Source organism: Anabrus simplex, chromosome 7 (genome assembly GCF_040414725.1).
Source record: "Anabrus simplex isolate iqAnaSimp1 chromosome 7, ASM4041472v1, whole genome shotgun sequence".
Lineage (NCBI taxonomy): Eukaryota > Metazoa > Arthropoda > Insecta > Orthoptera > Tettigoniidae > Anabrus > Anabrus simplex.
This window is the reverse complement of record NC_090271.1, coordinates 236585306-236604543: the sequence shown is the minus strand read 5'-3', so window position 1 is coordinate 236604543 and position 19238 is coordinate 236585306. Positions and strand designations below refer to the sequence as shown.

Sequence of the window (19238 nt, the reverse complement as noted above, 5' to 3'; positions counted from 1 at the left end):
GCTGATAAAATGACAAGGACGCGAGACATCAAATTATGTTTTTCAAATTATTTATCAGTATGACTAACCTTCTAAAGGTCATATACCCAGTTCACATTGTTTCCGACCATCCTGTATAACAATAAAGTCATATACTGTACAGGTCAGCGTGGGAAAGACACAACAGAAAGAGGAGACAATGGCGAGCATGAAAACACGAAAGAACAACTCTTCATCTTCATCTCTCCTCATCAATCCCAGTTTCTATCTCAGCTCAGAACATGGTAATTTCTGCTTCTGAGCTTCATCAGGACGATGGACTAATCTTCAGTCTTGATGTGGGAAGTGTGGCATAAGGGCGAGTTCCCCACGTCATGTGTCTATAAATGAGAGCAGGGTCACCAACGCATCATACCCGTATGCTTACAGAAAATTTATGGATAATCAGATTGAAAAACAATGAAACTTACCTCATTAGAGTAAGTACACTTCCTCAGCCTGTAGATAAACATTGTAGCATGTGATGACATTCCAGTTTACTCTCTGCAAATCAGGTCCATGAATCTTCAAAGTTTGCTGTGTATTCTTTTTAAAAGTCTATGGTGTTCAACACTTAATTCAGAAGCCAAATAATGCACTATCAATCAATTACTGTTGTACAAGAAGCAATCACGCTGTATGCAGTATGGAAGCTTATCATAGACTAGCTGAGACCATGAGCTACATGGCCAGGTGGCTATTGCTACTTTACGAGTAACTAATCTCATTTTGTTCCGTACTGAAGATACAATAAGTAAACTCTTTCAAGATTAAAAATATTGTGTCTATAATATTATATTATAGACTATATATTATAATATATATATTTGTATTGAATACATGGACACAATATTTTTAATCTTGAAAGAGTTTACTTATTGCTACTTTGTCGAGCAGCTCGTTTTCTTTCTCCCAGTTCTTCCAGCCCAAACTTTGCAACATTTTTGTAACGCTACTCTTTTGTCGGAAATCACTCAGAACAAATTTATTTTCCCACATACTCAGTTCTAAGCGATCAGATTCCTCAATAGTACTGTTTTTCTTACTGCCCTTTAGCATTTAGGTATTTGATTTCATTTGCTGGGCATTTCTTCATCCTTCCAGAACATATTTTTCATCTATACAGTCTTTCCTACAGCAATTCCAACTGTTCTGGCGCTATTCCCCTAATGCAGCAGTGATGGCTTATGAGTAGCATATGGGCTGGCAGGTGCCATACTAATTTATAGCCCGTAATATGTTTATCATTTATCATAATCACAAAAACAGTATGGAAAATGAAAACAAGCGATGGCACGTTCAAAAGACACCTCTTTCAATATAGATAATCTGGTATCAGAGAAGCATGCCAAAGTTTCTCATCAGAAAATGTAAACAAGGATTTACCAAACTCATGGGTATCTCTACAAAATTTACAGTCTTTTACTAAGCCTATTCTGATGGCTAAGAGTATTCTTGGTTTTTAAAAAGCTCAGGATGGTTTGTTTGGGAGAGCATAGCAGTGATGTTAGAATCTGGTGCATTTATTTGGACCGTGAAAGGTGCATCACTGTCTGCACTACCAAGAGTAGCATTTCCAGCACTTGAGTTGAGATCCTCAAAAGCCTTATGAGCCTCAGCTGACAGAGGAAGTGAAGACTGACTCAAAGGTTGAATGTTTGCTGAGAAGTTGGGTATAAAATTAGAATGATGAGAGAACATACCCATAGATTTTTTAAGAAGACAAGAACCAGTGTGAGTAGGGAACTCTCAAAGTGATTTAACCCTCAATCGGGCGCGCCCTTCTGACGAACACTTTCAGGCGCACGCAGTCTTTTAGACCACAGCGATTATTTTCATGATTTATTGTACGGCCTTGGAATCTAATAAAAATTTTGAAGTTTAATACTGTTGCAAGTAAGTTTACTTTTATTTAGATAATATTTAAAACATTTTTACATACTCAATGACTGCATTAGAAAAATAAAAACTTGTTGAAAATTGAGTTGATTTACAAATAAATTTTGAAAGCTTTGAAAAATAACTTTCAGTTCTATTTATTTTTTCTAGTTTGTAAAATGGAAGCTATTTGAACTAGATATATATTTATCCTCCCCTTCATCCATTGTCACTGTAATATTTCTGGCATGAGTAATCATAAATTAAAACACCGTTTTTCAGAAATATTTGTATTTCAAATTATAAAAACGTCTAATTTTACAGCATAAAAACCACCATTGTGAAAAATGTGTATGTGGGAGAATTATACATTATTTTACGTATATTTGAGTTCATATTCAAGTTCAATTTTGCACTATTTTCTTTATGTGAACACACTAAAGAATTATTGTAATTTTTTAAACCAAATATTGGTATAGTCGACAATCTTTTGTACAATATTGTCTGGAAAAAAAAGCTCCCAGGTTTCAATTGGAGTTTTAACATTCCTGGCTAAACCTTTAGGGCCTGGAAGGCGTGTTACAATATTATTACCTGGTCCACGACCAGTCCTTGCGAATATTGGGTGTGCACGCCATTCTGTCTCACTGCCCTTGCCTGTCAAATTCAGTTCAGAAACACCAGCATCGCATCCGTCATCACCAGGTAGCTCACTACCTGTATCATGGTCACTAACCTCAAGATTGTCAGTTTCACCTTCATCATCAGTTTGTGGTTGTCTGGAAGTATCTTCTGCTGCCTCATCAACTTCTTCCAATAGGCATCCTATTGCTTGGTCTCTGTCTTTCACAAATGCAGTTATTCTTTCACTTTCTTCAACACTCTCTATCAATAATCGGATCCTTTCCTCTTCAGCAGGATCCATATTGAGATGTATATGCACACAAAACTAAACGACTCTAGTAAAACACAGCCGGGCGCGTACTGGTCACAATGACTGAGACACAAGTTGCACTAACGGGCGCACCGGTGTAAAAGACCACAGATTGACTCGACCATCTACCTCCCTGTCTACAGGGCGACTGAGGAAGGGCTACCCTATCCCTTTTGGGAGATAGTCTGGAGGACGGAGGGCATAGCTGACCTTCAGACTGATTCCTTGTCCAAAACTTTTAGAGGTCGGTCATTTAGACCGCTACGTGCCCGATTAAGGGTTAAAGAAACCAAGATCATAATGTATGGTCTTCCCACTTATAGCATAAGGCTGACAGACCTTAGAGAAAACTTGCTCTTCTTGGAGTTGAGAGTCAAACTCTATTGTAAAAGTTCGCATCACGCTCATATTGAGTCCTCCCACAAACTGAAAGCATACATGTCCTTTACATCTTCAGCTAGATCAATCTCATCAATTACCCTCTGGAATGCTGCCACATTATTCATAATGCCAAAAGGAATCCAAGTAAGGCTGTACAGCTTTCTGCAAGTTTAAAAAAAGCATGGGCAATCCTGTTCAGGAATCAGTAAATTGATTGCACGTAATACCTCATGGCTGGCCACCCCTGTAACCATCACATTGATTCTTTGGCAGAGAATAGGCATCCAAAAGAATTTATTGAGGGTAGTTAACTACTATACACATGAACCTGCACTTACTAGGGGGATGTGCTATGCTCAATGACACCTTCTTTCATTAGCCTTTAGATCTCAACATTAATGAACTTACTAGTCTCTATCTGAATAAGAGATGTAGAGATTACATTCTTATTTAATTAAAAATGGAAATGGTACCGGTTTCGACCCCAGTCTGGGTCATCATCAGCCGATTATAACTCGAAAAACAATGCATAATTAAGAAAGAAGTTAAAGGTCAAGTCCACACAATATCAGTTGAAGAGGCGATATAAAAATGACGGGGATAGGCACTGTTCAATTTAAACGGAGTGGAATGTGAGTTACTTAAAAGAAGTAATGCGTAATCTTCCGAGTGTCAGCACGGCACACGCAATGTTTGGCACTGTCTCACAATGTTCACAAATAACAATGAAATTTAACAGCCATAGGCTTACAATCAGACCTCAAATTATAAAAGAGTATTGCAGGCTTTGCTTGTGCCGCTGCTAGACTACAGAGGGGCCTATTGAACCTCAAAACTTAAACTGGACACTTGCTTGTAGCTCAAGTAAATTGCAGCCAACTATCGAATATGAATAAATGCTGGACAGGACTGACAATACTACTCCAGAATAATGTTGGCCAAGCATTGTAATGTCTTCAGTTCACTGACCAATTATTTCTGTCCTATGAGTTATGGAAGCAACTCCTACTCCATTTGTGTCAGGAAGATTCGACGCCACAGGCTGATGCTGAAACTGGTAACTCTGTGTCGGATCAAGAGTATTCGAATAGAAATGAAGAAATTCTGTAGTTCAGTATGCCTTCAACTCCTGACCATCCTCTCCTAACCATGGACCATGCTCTAGATGGCATGTCACTTTGTCGTAGCTCTCACATTGCTCGATCGCCTGCTTACTTGGTAGGCTATATTCAGTTCTGAGGAAAAGATAGTGTAGTGATAGAAAGTCAGTGAATTTGCATTGTCCTCAGATTTATAGATAATTTGTATATTTTTGTGCCTCTATATATTGTCAATGAATTTGCCTTGTCCTCAGATGTATAGATAATTTTTATATTTTTGTGCCTCTATATATTGAGGCCGGGAAACTGGAGATGGTTTAGGATGATGATGATGATGATATATATTGTCAGTGAATGTGCATTGTCCTCAGATGTATAGATAATTTTTATATTTTTGTGCCTCTATGTATTGTCAGCAAATTTGTGTTGTCCTCAGATGTATAGATAATTATTATATTTTTGTGTCTCTATATATTGTCATATGTTTTCTCATGTTGAGATATGCTTTCAGAAAATTGTAATTGAGCAGTAATATGATTAGACTACCATTTTGTAGGTTTTATTAAACAAAAATCTCAACATGAGGAAACATAAAACAATATCTAGAAAGAAATTAAAACACTTTTTTTTGGAGTTCTTATCACTACAGCACTCATTTCCTCTCAGTTTTGTAAGTGATATATTCAAAAGACATTTCCTTCAATATTAATAATCTTGTGCCACAGAAGCATGCTTGAGTTTCTGGTCAGAAAGAGTAACATGTAGCATAGGCCTACTCCACCCACAGTAATTAAAAATAAATGGCTGAGTAGAAGTTCATAACATTGTCATTTTTCTTTATGAAAAGAATGGGCAGATTAATTATTTGTGCAGCCCCAAGGTTTTATTTTATTTATTTATTTCATTTCAATATAGGCACCTGAGCCAAGGCTCTTCTTGGTGCAATACAAATAAATGACAGAGCAAAGGGTCTGAGATTGCAACTGCTATTCTTATCCACCTCCTTACATCAGAAATGTAATCTGGAGTTCTTATGGTCATGGCATTTAGTGAGAAAATATTCTATCCACCATTGAAATCATCATTGTTGGTGAGTAGTTCATTTTTCTTGCCAAGGATTTTCTCCTTGGTGCACTCTTTGTGCACTGTTGTATGTATAGTCTTCTGTGATTTCCAGGATTTCAGTCATGTATATCTGATTTTCAGTGGCAGGAGCCTTTGTGTTTCTCTCCTCACTTGGAGGAAGAATGTTCTCTTCTGTTCATTGATGATATCTGCCAGAACTCCTGAACTTCCCACCTGTTCCCACAGAATTTTATTGGATGATGGTATCATTGACCATCCATCAGATGGGTTGCTGGGTATTTTTAATATTGTTGCAGTATTTTATTAATTTAAAACATCAAAAATAGCAACTAATCACAGGTATTAATTTATTGTTTGAAAAAATGTATTTAAACCAGAGAACGAAAGTACAAATTTCCATCGTACTAGTGAAGATACAGTATCATTGATTAAGGAAGATTTACCTGACTAAGGGCTTCCAATGCACCTGATTTTCACCTTAAAATAATGGTCATCATGAACTATCAACATTTTCCTGTTATTTCATTGGTTGCTAATTGTGGGGGCATGATAGCCAAGTGGCATTTCCACCAAGGTGGCTATGGTTTGAATTCCAGTCTGCATATGTGGAGTTCTTGCAATGATAAGCCACATCGCTGTGGTTCAGGTTCAGGACCGGTGGCTACAGTCAGTGCTTGCTTGAATCACTCTAGTGAGTTGCCATAGTACTACAGTGAAGAGGTTCTGCCTAACTTGACCAGGAACTTCTGGATCACTAAGGAAACATCCAGAGAGAAGAATGCTTAGTTACAATAAACTGTCATGTCCTTTGGGCTTCCAGGCGCTCCGACTCGCCTTGATCTTCTACGTGACACCTCACCGTTTCTGAATGGTCATGATTGGCTGATTGTCTGATCATTACGATCAAAATATTTCTGACCAAAGTCAGGGTTTACAATGCGGAAAAGGAGAATTGCCTTTTTTTGTCATATATTCAGACTGCCAGAAACCCGACTGGTGAAGCAGTTATTTAGTTACTTCTAGAAAAATAAAACAAAGAACACTTGGTTCATTAATGACTTAGAAGAATTAAATTTATCAGTGCCCCAAATTGAAGGCAGAGAAGAGAAGAGGATTCTAAGGAATAAACACCTATGATTCAAACTCATAACATTTGAATGAAGGAAGTACACCAAAGGCCAGCCAGGTCCTACAGGATGAAGAAGTTTCAGGAGCAGAGGAAGAAGCTGTAAAGCTGACTATTTAATACTATTAGACTTTAATGTATGTGAGTGATTAAAGTGCTCCAATGTACAAAAAAAACCCTGTCATATCCTAATATTAGGTGCACAATATGATTCCATCCATACAGGAATAATTCATTGGTGTAATGATAAAGATAAAGCACATACTTAGTATTAGGACTGCACAGTACTCATATTATGGACCATATGTGTATGTAGGTGTTACATAAATTCTCAAAATGGAGGTTTTGAAAATTTTATTCATTGAATTTCCCTTTTAAGATAAAATCTCGAGGATGTAGACCTTTTTCCTTTAGAAGTCAATATATTACTAAAATTAATGATAAAGCGTACATTTCCTTCCTGTTGAGTACTATCTAGTTAAACATAGATCTTTTGTTAATTATCATTAACTTTAATAAATTTGCATAATAATAAACTTAGACAATAACAAATTAAGTCACTTTCATTTGAATTTGCTTTTGCTAATAAAACATCTTCTGAACGATGTTGTTGATGTCCTGTGCCGTGACTGCTCAATTGAAGATTAGATCTTTGTAATTCGTAAGCAGGTAGTAGTTGGACACTCGGCAGTTGGTAGTTGTTCGGACCACAGTCGTTCGGTCCGCACGTTCAAAGTTGGCCTTCACTATTTCATAGTAACGACCATCACTGTAAAACAAGAAAGCATCATTTGGATCTTGCTCAGACTGTGGTAGGTGAAGGAAAGCAACAGAATTGACATTAATAATAAACACTCAGGTGGGGGAAACTAACTAAGAACAGGATGATACAGTGCTCTTGTTTTACAAGGTAACTTCAAAATCATTTTGCCGCTGTCTGACTTTCACTCCCCAGACCATAGAAAACCTCCCAGTGGTTATTTGCTTCTGAGAATTGTACCAGAATGTGTATGTGACCGTCGCTTGTATATTGTTGTGTATATGAGCTCTGTATTAAGTAGTTGTTCGGCTGGGCTAGTAGCTTGGATGCTAGAGTGCTGGCTTTCTGAGCCCAACTTGACAGGTTCAATCTTGGCTCAGTCCAGTGGTATTTGAAGATGCTCAACTACGTCAACTTCATGTCGGTATATTTACTGTACTGGAATGCAAAAAATCTCTTGCGGGACAAATTTTGGCATCTCAGTGTCCCTAAAAATCCATAAAAATAGTTAGGAGATTAGTCACCATTGAGATGCATATAGGGCTGTCGCTGAGGAGGCAGATTCCCCATCAGTTGTTTACTTTGTCTTTTCTTTAATGATTTCAAATAGTTAAAAATTTATCAAATATTCCCCTGATAAATGAGTGTTTGCCCCAGTTTGTCCTCTTGAATTTCAACTTTATCTTCATTGTATGATCTTTCCCCTTATGAAAATTCTAAGTTCCTGATGAGGGAATTAGACATTTTTTTCCTCCAATTTCCCTTAGTCAAGCTGATCTTCTCCTTACTTCCAAGTCTTCCCAGACCAAAGTTTGCAACATTTTCCTGACACTACTACTACTACTATTTTTTATATTTTTTTTACAATTGGCTTTACATTGCAAGACACAGATAACTCTTATGGCGATAAATGGATAGGAAAGGGTTAGGAATGGGAAGGAAACAGCTGTGACCTTAATTAAGGTACACCGAGCTCGATAGCTGCAGTCGCTTAAGTGCGGCCAGTATCCAGTATTCGGGAGATAGTAGGTTCGAATCCCACTATTGGCAGCCCTGAAAATGGTTTTCGTGGTTTCCCATTTTCACACCAGGCAAATGCTGGGGCTGTACCTTAATTAAGGCCACGGCCGCTTCCTTCCCACTCTTAGCCCTTCCTTGTCCCATCGTCGCCATAAGACCTATCTGTGTCGGTGCGACGTAAAGCAACTAGCAAAAAAAAATTAAGGTACAACCCCAGCATTTGCCTGGCATGAAAATGGGTTATGACAGAAAACCATCTTCAAGGCTGCCAAAAGTCGGGTTTGAACCCACTATCTCCTGAATACAAACTTACAGCTGTGCACTCGTAACTGCATGGCCAACTCTCTCAGTCCTAACACTACTCTTTTCTTGGAAATAACCCAGAACAAATTGTGCTGCTTTCCTTTGAATCCTTTCAAGTTCTTGTATCAAGTATTACTGATGAGGGCCCCATACACTAGAACAATATACCAGTGGGACATAAGACCAATAACATTAAATTTTTTTTATTTTTTTTTTATTTTAAACATTTTTATTCACAATCAATATCTTACATATACATCCCAGAGGTAGTAAAAGATACAGTGTGAATCCCATGTAAGGTAAACTTGTGAGTGGGCTTCAAAAATACAATAGCTAGATTGTGTACATCATGGCATCTAGTGAATTAAAACTCCCAATGCTACCAGGAATCGAACCCGGGACCCTTGTGACCAAAGGCCAGCATGCTAACAATTTAGCCATGGAGCCGGACACAGCATAATGAGATTGTAATAAAAGAATTACAAACATCACCAATCATTTGTAAGGTAAGGTAAGGGTGTGTTCTGCCTGAAGGCAGGTCCGAACCTCCGCAGAGGTGTGCCTGAGCCAAAGTTTATGTACGGTTGGGTGGCCAGTTCCTTTCCGCTCCTCCATTGCCTTACCCCCCACCAACAGCGTGTGGCAACCCATCCAAATCTTGACCACGCCCTATGTTGCTTAACTTCGGAGATCTCATGGGATCCGGTGTTTCAATATGGCTATGGCCATTGGCAATCATTTGTGAGGTAATAAAAAAAAATGGCATGCGGCCTGCATGTCTTTCGAGTTGATACCAGTAGATAACCTGTGTGTCTGGGAGGATTAGGCCCTAGCTGTGATGAATTCAAATGATGAAAATGACACACACACACACACATGCCCCGAGTAAAATGCTCGACCCTGCCAGGAATTGAACCTGGGACCCTAGCTCCACTAACCATTTAGCCATGAAGCCAGACATAACAATATTGCGATGAGTACAGCGACAAATACTGAAGATTATCCATATTCAGAGGTCTATTTACAGTTGTCCCTATTTCCTTCCAGGATTACATGCAGAAGAAGGACACAAGAGACAGGATACATCATTTACATGTGCTGTGTCTTCGAGCATTAATACACTCTCAGTTATTATCCTCTAGAATGTACAGGGTGTTTATAATTGTGCAGGAGCACCACCAAAACCTTGTCCACTGGCTAGTAAAATGCTTGTTTTTTTCTTTTTTAAAATGCTATTTGTTCAGGGCATCGACCTATAGAGATCTTTTGTCCCTACTTGCACCATATGATATGAAACTGTGTGTAATTGGAATTGCGGAAGTGTAGAGTGTTGAATATGAGGAAAGGAACGTTAAGGACGACACAAACACCCAGTGTCCAGGCCAGGGATATTAATCATTTACAATTAAAAAACTCTGAACCAGCCAGGAATTGAACCCAGGGCTGCCAGGTGACAGGCGGGCACGTTGTCCCCTACACCGCGGAAAATGCATGTTACTCAGTATCAAATAACAGTCATAGAAAGTTATTTCTGGTCTAGCATTAAAGGAGATGCCCATAGCAATGCTCCTCAGCTGTCAGACACCTTTGGTATCTCCTAAACATGTTTACACACATCCTCATCCTGTGAGATGTTCCGTATAAGTTGCCAAATGTTCTCCTGTAGTTCTTCCCTTGTGTAAGGAGTTGTTGATGCACACTTTTCTTGTTAATATCACAAGATTTAAGCTGGGGAATAAGGCAAGCAACAGAGATTTAGAGGGGCTTCTTTCCAAGAGAACTGTTAACACAGTTCATTTCCTACTTTTCTTTTTGTTAAAATGGACCATTGGCTATTCAGAAGAGAGATGCCAGGAAATCTACAAATGAACTGAAAGTGGGACTCCTTGACAGAACACTTTGCATAGCACTCTAATATAACTTACTAAAGGATATTTATACAGCAACCACTACCAAAATCAATGTATTAGAATGGCAACGTTACTAAACTCTTCCTGAAGTCAATAAAATGATTTCATTTTTTAGTTTCACAAATCCCACTCAACTGTTGACATGAGGCTGCAGATAACTCCACTATTGTGGCAACATGGGATGAGATCACCATACGACTAGCATCAGACCTACCTTGCATAATTTTAAAATAAAGACCCTATATTTGGTTAGGTTTTACAATTTAATAAAGTCTCACAACTCTTTCCATGTGTTTTGCTTTTCTTGGCCAGCCATGTATTCTTAAGATTTAGGGCTGTCATCAGTTAAGCTGGAGAATGTTTTAGTATTATGCTGTGCTACATTCCTTCCAATATTAACAAATTCCTATACTAAGAATGAGTGAGACCATATATCAGCTGCTTTACACACTTGCTGGTAAATCTCAGCTGAAAACACAGTTGCAGAGTTCTTAACAGAAAATCAACATTTAAAACAATTCTTGTAGAGGAAAATATGTTAAGAATGGGTCAATACAAGGACAAAATAGGTGGAAGAATATGATGGAGGTCAGATGAGATTAAAGGGTCTTCAGACAGGAAAGTTGTCAAATAATTTACAAGGGAAAGATAAGAAATACATGTTTAAGCAGGAGTTTAATTTCAGAGAATTATTGGGGAAATAATAATAAAGGGAAAACACATACATAAATTGTTAGCAATTCCATTCATTAAAACAACTGGCTGGAGAGAAGAAGAACTGTGTTTGTGTGCTGATAAATAAAAAATTAATTATTCTTATAAATCCAGGTACTTCCATTCTCTATAAAATTTGTCTTTTTGTTTATAATCTCAGTTTATTTTACTGCTTGTATTAGATATTTAAAAAAATAAAATGTTCAGGTTGCTTTTCAGTCTGCTTGTTTGTTTGGTTGCCTTTTCATTACAACAAAACATGATTAAGGTTAACATTACTTTTAAAAACTCAGAACCAGTATTTAAGTCAATGGAACAAGGAATTGTTACTTAAGTTACTCCTCAGAACACTCTTCAGATGTCTCTTTTGCAGGGGACACCTTACCTGAGCACAAGGCATCGGAGCTTCAGGCACTTCACACGTAGAATATCAATAGCCTTTTGGCTCTTGTCAGAGAAACGCAAGTTCTCAGGATCCCAGCGTAATTCCAAGCGCTCCAAGTTGGGGCAATTGTTAGCAATTCCATCCATCAGCTGATCAACGTGGATGTTGACACCCAACCGCTCTTGAGTACCCATTATGAGGATTCTGAAACATTTCACATTTACACTCCAGTCAGCATGTCTTATACCCATGTTACATTACAGTCTTTATATATCGTCGTTGCCGGGACAAAACCTCCTATGTGAAATATTGTAGCTTATAACTTTGGCCGGTAAGGTTCTGTCATCTAAGGTGCAATATTGTGTGAATATGGTCAAGGCATTCTCGCTCTTCATTATGTATGTTGTGCGGGTCTGTATATCTCCAAAAATATTATCACATAGGAGGTTTTGTCACAGCAACGACGATATATTGTATATTGTATTTCTGTCAGTGCATTTCAAATTCTGGGCTACTGTATCATTTTTGTCATGCATGAAGTCATGGATGAAATCTTTGGTTTTTGTCTGTCTGTTTGTGGAAGTATTGTGGCTATCTACCAAAGTGATCAGCATGAAAGGTGGTAATTGAAGATGAAGTGAAACTACTATATTATAAATTCAAAATACGATTACACTTTAGTGAACCAGTGTTGGTGTTCACCCACCAAAGTGGGTAGACGACAGCAGAGTGATCAGCAGCCACATCAGTGAACCGAGTCTCACATATCAATGGGACAAGATCTACTTTTAGAGAAGAATCTGCAAATGGTAAGAATACCAAAAAAAAAAATGGAAACAGAATGTGTGTTGATCGTTTAGGGGCTAGGAAGCTGCCTTTGTGGATCAGTGGTAGAGTGTCGGCCTCCAGATCCCAAGATAGCTGGTTCAAACCCGGCAGAGGTAGTCGGATTTTTTAAGGGTGGAAAAAAGTCCATTTGACACTCCATGTCATACGATGTCGGCATGTAAAAAAATCTCTGGTGACACATTTGGTGTTTACCCGACAAAATTCATTAAATCTCAGCCAGAGATACCCAAGAGAGTTTTGGTTTACTCGGTCTGCCATCTAGTAGGCGTAGAGTGAAACGGAATGTCGAAATTGACGAATAGACAGCCAGATGGCATCAAATTGAAATGTCTGCACATGGTAGCTGTCTATCTCGCAACATTATCAGGTCTATTTGCAGACTTTTCCTCTCTGTGAAACTTACAACCTAACTTTTAACCCCGTATACCATCATACAATTGTCTGCTGTCTATCACACAACATTGTTGCAGTCTATTTGCAGCCACTTACAATTCTGCAACTTGTTTACTACTCTATACAGTATAACATCATCTCCAAAAGCCCCATCTGTAATTCCAGTTATTTACTCATATAATTTATATACATAATAGAAACTGAAGTTCCTTGCAGGATCCTCCCCTCTTAATCATTACAGAATCAGATAACACTTCACCTACTCTAATTTTCTGAGTTCTATTTTCAAGAAATTTACCACTACCCATTCAACCACTCTTTTTTCTACTCCAATAGTCTTCATTTTCTTCACTAGTTTCCCATGACCTCCTACTTCTCCTCATCATCATAACCATTATGTATAGTCTTACAACCGGTTTGTTCCTTTGATGAATCTTCTCCAAATGAATCTACCCTGGCTGTTCGTTTAGCTTTTTCATAATTTATGAGATGAGTACAACTGAAGAACATTTTCATACATAAACACATTTCTTGGCCTCCCAAAAGGGCGTTTGAGGTATTTTACCTTTGAGTGTTTCAATTATTAATCTGCCATGTCGTAATCTGTGCCCCCACCATGTTGATGTTCTTTTGTTGATTTTATTAATTAGCTGTCGATTCTCATTAACTTGCTTGTGTACATCCACAATGGCTATCTTTTCCACCCAGCTTATTTTTTCTAAACATTGCTAACACCACATCTCAGAGGGTTCAAGCTCTTTTCTGTCACCTTTATTCAATGTCCAAATTTCTCTACAGTATATTGTAACTGGCCAGATATAGGTCTTACAATGAGGAACATATTGCTTCAACATATCAGAGACTGTTTGTCACAAAATGCCCATTTTACCATAATTATGTGACTTCTAACTTCAGTTTTGCAATAAAGATCTTCTGTCAGAATCTGTCCAAGGTATTCTACTTGTTTTACTACTTATGACAACATGCAATATTTGTGGGTATTCACTTATGAGAATTTTTGTCCTTTTGAGATTGACTTTGATACCAAAATCCATAACTTCTTCATTCAAGCACTGTAACATTTGTATAATAAAAGTTTACAGCTATCAATGCCAGATCATTAGTAAATTTATCTATTCTGAAAAAGTCTTCCACCAATTTTAACTCTACAGCACACTCATTGCAATGTAGTGCATGTCAAACCCATTGTACAGTGGAAGACCTGCTCAAGGTGACACCAAATGCTCTTGAAGTGATCAGTTTTTGGTCCTCTACAGTCTAATCCTGTGACCACACAGTATAGTTTATATGTGGTTTTTTTTTAAAAGTAATTTATGTATCTATGTATTATTATCTCTTTAATGTAATGTCTTTTGCTCCTAACATATTAAATTAATAAATATATAAATAACTCCCTAATTGGAAACCTTTAAGAACCAGTTCAATATAAGCTCAGCTCTCATAATCTACCCTGTCAAAAGCCTTAGATAGGTGATACAGTGCATTTGACCTCCTGAATCTAAAATATATGCTATATCCTGGTGGAATCCTACAAGTTGAGACTAACCTTTCCTAAACCTGGACTGCCTTTTATGAAACCAGCCCATGCATAACAACTCTGTGTTTGTTGCTTTCAGCATGTCATAAGTCGACTGCTACTGCCACCTCGATCTACCGGGATATTCAGAGAATCACTGTACCAGTGGTGGCTCGTGACAAAATATTTAGGGGGTTCACAACAACATTTTTGTTCATGTCTCAAATCAGCTAAAAAAGTAACATAGGTACATAAATCACTTCATTAAAATTTCCTTGTATGGTTCCTCTTTCACAAATCATATGGCAGAACCCCTGTAACCGAGGATACATTTTATACTAGACTAATCTGTTAGTGTAGAACAAAAGTAAAATTCATAATAACTTTACTATACTGTGAATATTGAAGGATGCGAGCACTGTTCTTGGTTTTTCAATAGCACGAAGTTCACCCTGGTGTTGGTGTAGAACAAAACCAAACCCCATGGCCTACCAAGCAACCTCTGGTCAGCCCGGTGGCCTGAAGAGTATAAGGTGTCGTGTGGTCAGCACGACGAATCCTCTCGGCCGTTATTCTTGGCTTTCTAGACCGGGGCCACCATCTCACCATCAGATAGCTCCTGAATTGTAATCACGTAGGCTGAGTGGACCTCGAACCAGCCCTCAAATCCAGTTAAAAATCCCTGACCTGGCCGGGAATCGAACCCATGGGGCCGACTGTGTTAGTGTAGAACGAAAGTAAAACTCATAATAACTTACTGCACTGGGAACACTGAAGGACATGAGCACTATTCTTGGTTTTTAAATAGCACGAAGTTCACCTGGGTATGATGAGAAGCGTAGAAATAATGTGTACTGCATTTACTGGTCAATTTTTTAAAATAATTGTTTCCGAGCTGACCCCAACAGTCTCCACATTATCTCGGTTAAACAGGGTTCTACTGTATCACATGTTAATTATTCTAGTCTTGGAAGTTATAGGCAACACTAGAATAGGGAATTCAATACTCGCGTTTTTGTGTGCATGAGAATTTTCATGTTTATTTATTTTTGAACTCAAATGATCAAGGTCTGTGCACCCAGTTCAATTCCATACCTTTCTTTCTTTGTTGAACAATAAACAGGGCAAACAAAAAAGCACATTCCTAGATCTATATCCACAGAGCCACTTGCGTGTTTCGTACACTTCTCTCTTAAACTTACTCCTATACTCGCGTTTGTCAGTTTTTGTAACTTTTTCGTTAATCAAATCTGGTCTGTCCAGTCCAAGCCTTTTAATTTCTAACTTATCCTGATAGGTTAACATGTCTATGGTTGAAATTACATGAACTGAATTAATTTCCTCTTACACAAAGAATACCATGGTTACAAACCATACAAACCCAGAAGTAAAACACAACACTCAAATAAATTTCACTTGAAAAGATTTTACAGTCACGAGGTAAAGCAATCTTCTTCCCGCAATTACGAACACCTGTTCACAATGAGCTATAAAATGCCTATTCAGAATTACTAGCGAAATCTGCTGGAAATATAATGTAATAGTAGCTCCTGGGAGGCTGTGGCGAACCGTAATAGGGGAGGTGGCAGACCCTTGTTGTCAACTGTAATACTGCCACTGGTTTGAAGGTGGTTCTAGACAACAAGGCACGTACCTTACCATGCTCCTCGCTAATGGGAACATCAGTGCATAAACCATGACATCATCTGCTTTGCACATGCGTATAGTCTTCAGAACAATAGCGCATTAGCCAGTGTGCTTGCTGCACTGTCAGTCAAAATGAACAACTGTCAGTGTAACGGAGCTTAGATATAAGTCGAATGCTTTCGATCGATTGTCAAAATCAGGTCGAAAGAAAGGAAAGATTTAAGTTATCCATGAATGCGTAAAGATGTATTAAAACTGGGTGTTCACGTGCTGATGTGCTTCTGAGAGCCCACCGCCACTGCACTGTACTGAATACGTCAGATCAGACAGTGCAAAACCAGCTGCATGACAGAGTAAGGTGTCAAGCAGTCCTGTGACAAAAGCTCCTCCTAATCACATCATAGGGCAGCTCGTGTGAGGAGGGTAATAACTCATGGCCTATGATATCAGGAACAGTGTAAGTGTACTATATTTTCTTATGAGGTTACCATAAGCTTACACCCATACAACAGAGTTTGGAGACAATCCAGTGAGAGGTGGAACAAGGCCTTTATCATGGGGTGGAATCATGTTTGGTCATCTCTAACTCCTACGCAGACCGAGCAAGTTCGCAGTACGGTTAGGGTCGCGCAGCTGTGGGCTTCCATTCAGAAGATAGTGGGTTTGAACCCCACGGTCAGCAGCCCTGAAGATGGCTTTCCATGGTTTCCCATTTTCACACCAGGCAATTATTGGGACTAGACCTTAATTAAGGCCATGGCCGCTTTCTTCCCACTCCTACCCTTTTCCTATTCCATCATCGCCATAAGATCTATCTGTGTCCGTGTGATGTAAACCAAAGTATTAAAAAAATAATCCTACACAGGATAACATAGACAACATCCATTTCAAAATAAATTATATACAAGTATTGAATAGGTTGACCTTAATTCAAATTTTCTTTTGTAACTGATAACTGTCGATATGGATCACAATGAAATTTGTAACAATAGACAATGTCCTCCAACCTGTAGTTAGATGATAATGATCGCGCCCTTCGAGCTAGAGTGGTCGATCAGTCCCTTGAGATGCATGGTGCACAGTGAATGATGTGGCCAGCACATTATGTGAATATGAACTGTATTGAATGTGCAATTGCCCACCATCATAATCATCCTGCTAACATTCAAAAAAGTGAATGAAGCTGCTATCCAAGAGTTGGAAACTCTGCCCCAAAACAAGTCAGAGATTCTTTGTTTCTGAGTATGTCTTATCTTCAATCAATCAGTACTGATATGCATTTAGGGCAGTCACCCAGGTGGCAGATTCCCTATCTGTTGTTTTCCTGGCCTTTTCTTAAATGATTTTAAAGAAATTGAAAATTTATTGAACATCTCCTTTGGTAAGTTAATCCAATCCTTAACTCCCCTTCCTATGAATGAATATTTGTCCCATATTGTCCTCTTGAATTCCAACTTTATCTTCATTGTTCAAGTATGCCTCAAAGTCACACAATGGATGATAATTTTGTATTAAAAAAACATACTATGTGTTTTTGTTGGGTTTCTGTTGCTTTTGCATAGCTGACTGCATCTTGCTTTTGGGCAGCAAACCTCCTTTTGAGCATTGTAAAATAGAGTCTCCCCTAAATAAATGAGGGATGGCGCGTGAAACTATTTTTGTCCTTACATTTGCATGACGCTACCATACAATGGTCATATGTTCTGGAAAGCATGACACTTATAGCTCATGGACACAGCATGAGATGTTGCACCACGCACAGAGTGATGAGACTGCAGTAGTGAGTCAGGCTCCATGCAGAATGGATGTGATGAGACAAGGACAGCATGCGTACATCAAACCGGCCGTTCTCTGGGGGTCACAATGCCAAAGAATATCATAGAGAGCCTGTGAAAGCTATGAGGAATAATGCCATTCCATATCAAACCGTTACATGGGAGATGGTTTTGGAATGAGAGGGCATTGCGAATGCCATGAAAAATGAGCCTGTAAAATTCAAACATGGTGAGACAATTGGTATCCAACGTCTCCCAAATCGTTGGCAATATATTACGAACAATCTAGCACACTACTTTTTGAGGGTTCACCATAAAGGTTATGTCATTTCTGAGAATAAATATTGTGTAGCATAATGATTTCATAGCTAAAAGTTTCCTAGCTTTATATCCTACACCTGGTAAACCTACTCTACATTACTCATACATTCCACAATGCCTTATATTTCCCACTCTAATCTGTATATTTCCATTTGTCTGTTAGAACCCACATTCATGCAGGAAAAAAAAAAAAGGAAAAATTGCCATGATTTATCTCCCAACCCTTATAAGATTACAGTGTACATCATCTAGTACATCTTATCAGATGGTAACAGGAGAGTAGAAAGTCTGCCATTAGCATATTTACTTAGCGTTGTTGAGGATGGGTAGTACAGACTGCCACAGCTGGTCAGTGATGTGGGGCATGCCCGACAAGGCCAATCCCAGCAGCTGATGGCCAAATCGTGACAGGAACTTGTGAAGAGCATCGTCTGTCAGACTATCTGAGCTGTCCAGATCCAGCGCAATCAAGTTGCGAGGATTTCCCAACTCCATGAAAGCCTTCAACACCTGAAATACACACAATATTTGGTCAGGTAAAAACTTTCAACTAAACAAAAATTGCACAACAGACATTTCACACCTTTAGTTAGTTTAACCCTTGTCTAGTCGCGCGAAAATTATTACGTTACTAGTCACGCACGGAGGTAACCTCCGGGGTTAAAAATGCGCGTCATTTTCGTCCTTTGAGATGTTTCAAATCAAATCAAAATCTCTTTATTTGCAAATGAGGTGTCTACCTTGGTGGCAAATGGTACACTAAAATACATTATTGTCAAGCACTAAATATTAAATTAACAAGAGAAGAAAATTTTTCCTATAATACAATATTAAACAATTTACGCTAACAATGTTTTCTATTAAACACACAGCTCATCCTTAATAAATTTATATTGTTTACAAAATTCTAATTATAATATCTCCTGTACTACTTACAAATATAGTCAACTGATATACAGTATGTGGAATTGCTTCAAATGATACTATAAAACTGGTATAACATTAATATTTACATTGCATTTATTTATTTACTATTTTTTTTTTACCCGTTCTGGATCCTAAGTAGCATAACGACCTGCTGCGTCTTAACCAGAGCCCCTT

General features: G+C 38.3%; 1 protein-coding gene across 3 annotated transcripts in view; it reads right to left on the bottom strand.

Moving 5' to 3' along the window:
• Window positions 1–6860: 6860 nt before the first annotated feature.
• The window catches only part of FipoQ (F-box/LRR-repeat protein FipoQ), a 201714-nt gene continuing 189336 nt past the window's right edge, over window positions 6861–19238 (bottom strand). For all 3 annotated transcript variants that reach the window (XM_067151622.2, XM_067151625.2, XM_067151623.2), the window contains 3 exons: window positions 18445–18647; window positions 11616–11819; window positions 6861–7292 (listed from right to left, as the gene is read on the bottom strand). In XM_067151622.2, coding sequence (XP_067007723.1) covers window positions 7157–7292; window positions 11616–11819; window positions 18445–18647 — 543 coding nt within the window. In that variant the 3' untranslated portion in view covers window positions 6861–7156. The remainder of the gene's footprint in view (window positions 7293–11615; window positions 11820–18444; window positions 18648–19238) is intronic.